At 40.5% G+C, this 7,213-nt stretch overlaps 2 protein-coding genes across 2 annotated transcripts; one reads left to right on the top strand and one right to left on the bottom strand.

Moving 5' to 3' along the window:
- The first annotated feature begins 1,780 nt into the window (after positions 1 to 1,780).
- Positions 1,781 to 4,040, top strand: LOC126191158 (uncharacterized). Its single transcript, XM_049931929.1, has 3 exons — positions 1,781 to 2,252; positions 2,419 to 2,601; positions 3,531 to 4,040. Exons 1-3 carry the CDS (start codon positions 2,013 to 2,015, stop codon positions 3,930 to 3,932), a joined length of 825 nt encoding a protein of 274 aa, XP_049787886.1. The 5' UTR covers positions 1,781 to 2,012; the 3' UTR covers positions 3,933 to 4,040.
- LOC126191157 (uncharacterized) lies at positions 2,595 to 4,522 on the bottom strand. Its single transcript, XM_049931928.1, has 2 exons — positions 4,152 to 4,522; positions 2,595 to 3,440 (listed from the first exon to the last, which is right to left on the bottom strand). Exons 1-2 carry the CDS (start codon positions 4,395 to 4,397, stop codon positions 2,631 to 2,633), a joined length of 1,056 nt encoding a protein of 351 aa, XP_049787885.1. The 5' UTR covers positions 4,398 to 4,522; the 3' UTR covers positions 2,595 to 2,630.
- Positions 4,523 to 7,213: the final 2,691 nt, after the last annotated feature.

Raw genomic sequence — 7,213 nt, 5'->3', positions numbered from 1 at the left:
CAAACCCGCCCTTGTAATCAGACAGATTCCTTCTCGTACCATCAGGGAACCACCAGGTCAAGACGTCCTGAATGAAACTGTGAAGGGTATCATCTTTTCCTCAGCTTTTTCCACAACCCATGTCTACTGCCAGGCGACCGCAGGTCAAGTCGCGAGTACAACAACGGGATCGGTGTGCAACACTCGCTCCCGTTGTTGTACTCTCCAGCAGTGATATTCACTTGCGAGACGTAGCCGAGATATGTGTTTTTTTCTGGCGAGTACTAGGCGTGTATCAGATCTTCTGGATTGAAGATTGTTTTCTTCCTGTCTTCTTTGGACGGTTTTCTCACTAAAGTTGACCCCTATAATTTGGAGGGGGCCGATTTCGTGCTTCATCGACGGTGGGGCGAAGTTTCTGGAGAACTCTTGGCGACGTTCCTTTTCGCGAGCTGGTTCCTTGTTTCCTTGCGTAGTCTCCATTTTCCTGTACTTTCTTACGGTTTTGGAAATGGTGGAAGGTGTATTTCGTATCATTTCTGCAAAGTAATGCATGCTGTGACCATCTTCCATTAAAGCAACAGCTTTCACGGCATCTTAAGGGCTTAACGGTAAGTATGCTACAGAAAAATGATTGCGATAATCACAGAAAGATCCTGCAGACGCTTGTGATTTAAAATGGGAAAAATACAAAGTACAACGTAAGTGCTACAAGAGCAAGGAAATATTACAGCCCCACATCCAATGACGTATTTTTCAAGTTGTGCGAGAATGCAGTAATTAAGTATTATTCTTGAAAAATCTATTTTCTCAAGGTAGCTAGAAACAGCATTAAAAAGAATTAATAGCAATCGTGGCGGACTTGATTCTTCGAGAACAATACAACCTTCAGATCGTCCCCAACGATTGAAGAAATGTCAAACATACATACAATGATTAAGGCTAGTGTAGTAAACAATCGACTCTTCATTGTTTACTCGCAAAACAATGCAATAGCACACCAACAGCATACATCATCTAGCCGGCCGAAGTGGCCGTGCGGTTCTAGGCGATGCAGTCTGGAACCGCGAGACCGCTACGGTCGCAGGTTCGAATCCTGCCTCAGGCATGGATGTGTGTGATGTCCTTAGGTTAGTTAGGTTTAACTAGTTCTAAGTTCTAGGGGACTAATGACCTTAGAAGTTGAGTCCCATAGTGCTCAGAGCCATTTGAAGCCATACATCATCTAAAAATACACAATAAAGTGTTGCACTTTTATTTAATAGATAACTAAACGCTTCTTACGTGTTGTGTTTTTCGTGCCAGTCATTGAAGCACAATCCACCTCGGCATATGGCTAAGTTAATTTAGAGAAACCACGGAAAACCTAAATCAAAATAGCTGAATGAAGTTTGGAACCTCCACTCATCCCAATAAAACGGCAGTCTGTTTGAAACAGTGCTATATCATACGATTTATCCCTAGCCTTCATTACTGTTTTAAAAACAAATAATTTAATAATGTAGAAGGCTAGTACTTCGCCGTTCATTCATTTGTCACTCCGAGTCACTCCAGACTACACAACACAATGCCACTCTCTTGGGATAAAATTGAACCTATTGTTACGTCTAATGTCTTCCCCTCATTAACAACATGAATGTTGAGCATGTGATTTTTGAAAATCACAAAACTCGATCTCCGAACGGCAATTTAAACTCCATTCCTCTTGAATGCGAGGGCAGTGCCTTAACTGCGGATCCAGATGCCTCGGTGATCTAGCTACAGTCCTGAAAGTAACCAGTGAGCATAGGTAAGGCCGGTATTACACTATCCAATTTCTTTGTCCAATATCTTTGTCCAATATCTTTGTCAAAGATTTTTGATAGTGTAATAGGGATCTTTGACAAATGTCGTCCAATATTTGATCAAATGTAGGACGAGGCCGTACATTTGATCAAAGAAATCGCTTGTCTTCTGTTCACTGCAATGCGACTTGTTACCACGCGGAGCGCCAGCATCGCTGGAGCGTTCTGTCATCTTTCGTGTTTATAAACATGGCTGCTAAATACAATTGGTGTGTGGCGTCTACCACAAAATTAATAGAGATGTATGAAGCGGATGAGGCACTTTATAATGTGAGGCACCCTGATTACAAAAATAGATTGAGAAGATTGGAGAGCTATAAAAATATAGCGGAGGTCATTAGCCGTGACATACGGCCTGGCTGTACGGTAGAAGACATTAAGAGGAAGATCAATGGCCTCCGTACTAGCTACGCGTGCGAGAAAGCAAAAGTACGTATTGACATATTCATTTATATTTATTTATGCAAGTAAAGTTTACATGTCATACAAATGATTAGCATTAGCATTAATTGGTTCACTGCAGTGACTTGAAGCATACAATAATGTTTACGTAACCTACAAGTAGTTTAAATTACTTTCATTATTAATATTGCAGATGCAAAAAAACAAAAGTGGAGCCAGTGCGCAGGCGGCGTACAAACCGCAAGTGTACTGGTTCCAGATGCTGAAATTCCTCGACCAATCTACTGTGGCCGACGAGAGTTTGAGCAATCTGGAGAGCCCTGATAGTGAAACGGGAAGTGAACGTGCCACTCCGACGTATGAGGAGATGATTGCGGTATGTACATTTGTTTACATTTTACGTTACTAAATGTGATTATCTTGCCAGGGCACTTTCCCAGCGCCATTGTAAAATGTCTTAAAGTATTCCCTAACTGCTCTCCCGTGTACTGTACGTCCAGAAGCAGCTTGGCAAGCTATTGGTTCCATTTGCTGTAGGTCCTCAATGCTTTGTGTCTCAAGATAAGTGCAGTCTCCTACTACGGCAGACACTGTTTCCTGACGAGTGTACAAGTGTTTTCTTCTCTCAGTTAACAAGTTGTGCAATGTGCAGGCAGCCAGTGTTATTGTGGTAACTTTTTCAGGAGGCAGATTAATGGTAGTAAGAAAAATCCTGAAACGACTTGCAAGAATGCCAAAGCTGCTCTCCACTAATCTTCTCCCTCGTGACAGTCGGTAATTGAAAACCTTTTCTTCTTTTGTGATTCCTTTTAAGGGGTATGGCTTCATAATGTTATAACTCAGTGGAAAAGCGTCATCTGCCAGTACTACCATTGGAGTTGTTATGTTTGTGTTCCCAAGCTTCCTGCCATCAGGAATGTTGAGCATAGATCGGTCAATAAGACACTCACGTAGTTTGCTTTTTGAAAACACTCCAGCATCACCAACACGCCCATTAGTTCCTACATCTACATACAAAAATTTGTAGGAAGCATCTACCATGGCAAATAAAATGATACTGTTGAAGGATTTATAATTGAAAAAGTGAGATCCACTAGCTTGTGGACATTTAATACGAATGTGCTTTCCGTCCATTGCTCCTATTGTATTATAACAGTTCCACTTCTTCTCGAAATCCTCTGCAATTTGCTCCCACTCTCCTCTGCTTGTGGGTACCTGTAAATAAGTAAGATTTATGTATGTGCAAGGAAGTACGTAACAAGCAAAGAGGTACGTAACTAATAGCTTTTTTCTTTTATTTCATAGCATGCGGTACAAGAGCCTGTCGCATGTAGCGAGGCTCAGCCACAGCCCCTGCGTCAAGAGCGGCCTCCCACTAAAAGGAGGAGAGTCACGCCTGACGTGGCCACAAATGTGATGGTGGAGGCCACCAAGACACTTCAGGCTGTGGCTGATGCTGCCAGATCCATGCCTGTCCAAGAAGACCGCTACGGCACCCTTGGCGCCCACATCGCAGCAGAACTGCGTGAAATGGAGAAGGTGGGCGGCAGGGAATACACCACTGTCACCGCGCACAGTCTGCAGCGGACATTAATGGACAGGTGGGATTTGCTGCATGCGACAGCCCGTGCACAACCGTCCACCTCAGGTTATATCCAGGTTGCCTTGCAGCAGGCTGGAATCGAGGATGAAGATTCGATGTTATAAATTTATATGTGTGTATTATTTTTGTATCTCTCCAATCTTCTTAATCTATTTTTATAATCAGGGTGCCTCACATTGTAAAGTGTCTCATCCGCTTCATACATCTCTATTAATTTTGTGGTATCACACATCAATTGTATTTTGCCATGTAAATAAAGTTACGTAAATAAAGTAATAACAATTTATCTTCATGAACATCAAGTGTATCGAACATTTATTTACCTTCAGACAATGGTCCTTTAGTGCTTTATAAATTGCTTCACAAGTTTCAGGTATTATTTTACTTAATGTGCATTGTGGAATTCGAGTGCTGTACTGTAAGCTAGAGTAACTTTCTCCTGTAGCAAGGAATCGTAGTGTTACAGTGAGCCTGTCTTCTGCAGATATAGCAGTTCTTAGGTGCGTATTGTGTTTTGAGATATGAGGAATCACTTCACTGAGAACATACTGAAATGTATGCTCATCCATTCGCAAGAAATTGATGTATGACTTGACGTCTTCCACTATTAGCTCACGTAACAAGTTTTGCTGAATGCTTTTTTCGTCTCGTCGTGAAACCCACGGCTTCACCCAGGTACGTTTCCTTTTTTTCACCCGCTTCTGTATCGCATGTGATTGTGCACTCACAGCAATTGTGGCACAAGCAGCAGCTGCTGCAGTTAATAACAACAATTTGTTTTTGTCAGCCATCTTGAACTTTGACGAAAACTTTGATGACAGTGTAATACCCCTTCTAGCGCTACGTCAAAGATCTTTGTCCAATATATTGGACGGAATATTGGATCACATCTTTGATCAAATATTGGACAAAGAAATTGGATAGTGTAATACCGGCCTAACCGGCGCGCAGGGCTGCAGACCGTGAGTGGGACGAGGGAAAAAAAAAATTCGTGACGCAAATGTAACGCCAGCGTGACAACTGCGCTCGCCTGCTGGTGTCAACATCTATTGTTGCTTTGCTTTTATGCCGACGCCTGTGCTAATCACAGCCAGTATAGTGGGATTTACACGGCGCCCAGGAGCCACTGCACGCCAACTTGCAACTGCTTGCATCACCTTTTGATCCGTGTTGGCAGTGCGTCATTTATTACAAGTTTTCCCCTGCGCGAAATATCTCCACCGGATCCGAGACTAAAACGCGTCTAAACAGAATTTCACGCCAACTGGGTGGCCAGCTTGGGTGGTGGCAACGATCCTTATCTCACGCGCAAGTAACTGGAATCCGACTTATGACGCCGCTGGAGGCAAACGGCAGTTGCTGGGGGGTCTTAGAATTTAATACTCTGCCTGTCACGGACATTACATTGATGAGGGTCTTGCAGCAGCTAGGGATGCTCTTGTCGCTCCTTTTCTTGTTGGCTTTGTCTGCAGCCCTAGGTTAGCAGATTACAAAAAAAAAGTTGTGCAATAAATGTATCCTCCATTACTGACATGTAATTGCTACAAAACAAAGGACAGCGCAAAAATACTGATGACAGTGGGAGCAATGGCACGAAATTTTAAATAACAGTAAGAGTCAGTACGTAATCCACCCACAAAGTTGTACAAATTTTTCTACGATACATGCTGGTAGATAATTGTCCACCTTCACTTATCGTGGTGAGACATCACGAAATAACTTTTTTATATGTAACATGTACATTGAAGCATGACAAGTATTTAACATCTTTCACTTTCTTAAAGTGTATTTCAGAAAAAACTCAACTACAACACTTAAAGCATTCTCTAATTCACCAGAAGCAACAAAACTGTTGATACACAACTCCGTAGTCAGTCACGAAAATGTAATCAACCTGTTCACTAATTCAAGAGAAAATTCAAGAAATTAGCCAGTACAGTGGTTTACCGACAGTTATTCTTCCCACATGCTCTTCGCAAGTGTGACAGGGTTGGCAGCTCAGTTAGTGGTACTAAAGGTACCCTCTTACACATACCATTAGGAGGATTACGAAGTATGGGATAGATATAGATGTAGATGTAAACGTAAACGTAAATTACCCGAGAAATACATGCATTTATGTCTGGAACAGATAATTAAAATAAAAGTATTGTGGTTTTCGAAGCGTAGTGGTCTACTGACTGTCCTATTATAATGTCTGACCATGACAGTGTTTCCGCTGTCGAAAAAAAGAAAAAAAAAATTCATGAATATTTTAAATAATGCATCCAAAATTTTTCTGCACTAACATTTCCGGTTTCCATCTCTACTTGTAGTAGACAGCAATTAAGCTTTTCACTAGAATTACAAAACTTCGTCTTAGAAAATGAATTTTAATGAACTGACGAAGGGGCAGTGAGTGATTAGAAAGAAACGTAAGACACATTTCGAATTTGAATCTGTAGCACTCGTGACAGGTGTGAAACCATCCGGGAAAAATAATGCAAATAAGTGTTCTAAATAGGAAAATAATACAGTACCTAATTCCGCCCTTTTTTGGTGAATCAAAAGTAGGAGAATGTCGATACTGCTAATTCTCGTAATACCTGACGCAGTAGTGCATTATATCATACAAACTTTATCTCGTGCTACTGATACTAAAGTTTCCATGATTTTAGCTGTACCAAAATGTTTTGAGTGGGCATTTATTTCCTCTTGGCACTTGTATCTCATGTATACATATTTGGATTATACCTCGGGTAAAGTACAGTAAATGAAGAAGGTGCATTACATTGTTCTTGTTACTGTAAAGGTTTTCAAGTAATATAAATATGTTAAAAATTAGGAATATTATTAAGTTTTATGTGTTTGTTTGTTAACTGTTTGCTAAAAAGTATTGTTAATGTATTTCTGCGTAAAAATGCTTGTACTTAGTACCGAATTTCCCTGTCAAACTGAACTGAGTCATGTATATCTTTTGATTCCATTCGGCCTATCGTCTTTATAGAGCACCCTTGTATACAATCGCCATAAGCATTTCGTCGAATTTCTTAATAAGTGTAATATACAGGCTTACTGTCACAAATTTGGATTTTTCGCAGAAGCTTCTTTCTAAATAAACTAAGAGAAACGTTGTTCATGTGAATAACACAAAAACTTAAAAATAACAAAAAAGTAAAATAAAAGTAAAATAAAAAAGTAAAATAAAAAGAAAAGGAAAAAATAAAAGGAAAGAATGTGCAACATATATGAGGACAGCAGTAGAGATATTTGAAACGAATGCTATTATGAATATTTCCGCCGAAATAATATTGAATGTTTCATTTCCATCACCTAAGCTTTTAGGCTACCCTTAATAATACACGTTTGCGTGCCACGTAACGTAAACATAAGGCCATCTCAGATA

This window comes from Schistocerca cancellata, chromosome 6 (genome assembly GCF_023864275.1).
Source record: "Schistocerca cancellata isolate TAMUIC-IGC-003103 chromosome 6, iqSchCanc2.1, whole genome shotgun sequence".
Classification (NCBI taxonomy): domain Eukaryota; kingdom Metazoa; phylum Arthropoda; class Insecta; order Orthoptera; family Acrididae; genus Schistocerca; species Schistocerca cancellata.
The sequence above is the reverse complement of the archived record's forward strand: the minus strand, read 5'-3'. Positions and strand labels throughout refer to the sequence as shown.

Excerpts from the sequence above, each read along its gene's own strand:
- LOC126191158 (XM_049931929.1), top strand. The coding sequence starts at position 2,013 with ATGGCTGCTAAATACAATTGGTGTGTGGCGTCTACCACAAAATTAATA. Across the intron at positions 2,253-2,418 it reads ACGCGTGCGAGAAAGCAAAA|ATGCAAAAAAACAAAAGTGG; the intron begins GTACGTATTGAC and ends TTAATATTGCAG. Across the intron at positions 2,602-3,530 it reads CGTATGAGGAGATGATTGCG|CATGCGGTACAAGAGCCTGT; the intron begins GTATGTACATTT and ends TTTATTTCATAG.
- LOC126191157 (XM_049931928.1), bottom strand. The coding sequence starts at position 4,397 with ATGGATGAGCATACATTTCAGTATGTTCTCAGTGAAGTGATTCCTCAT. Across the intron at positions 3,441-4,151 it reads TAAAGGACCATTGTCTGAAG|GTACCCACAAGCAGAGGAGA; the intron begins GTAAATAAATGT and ends ACTTATTTACAG.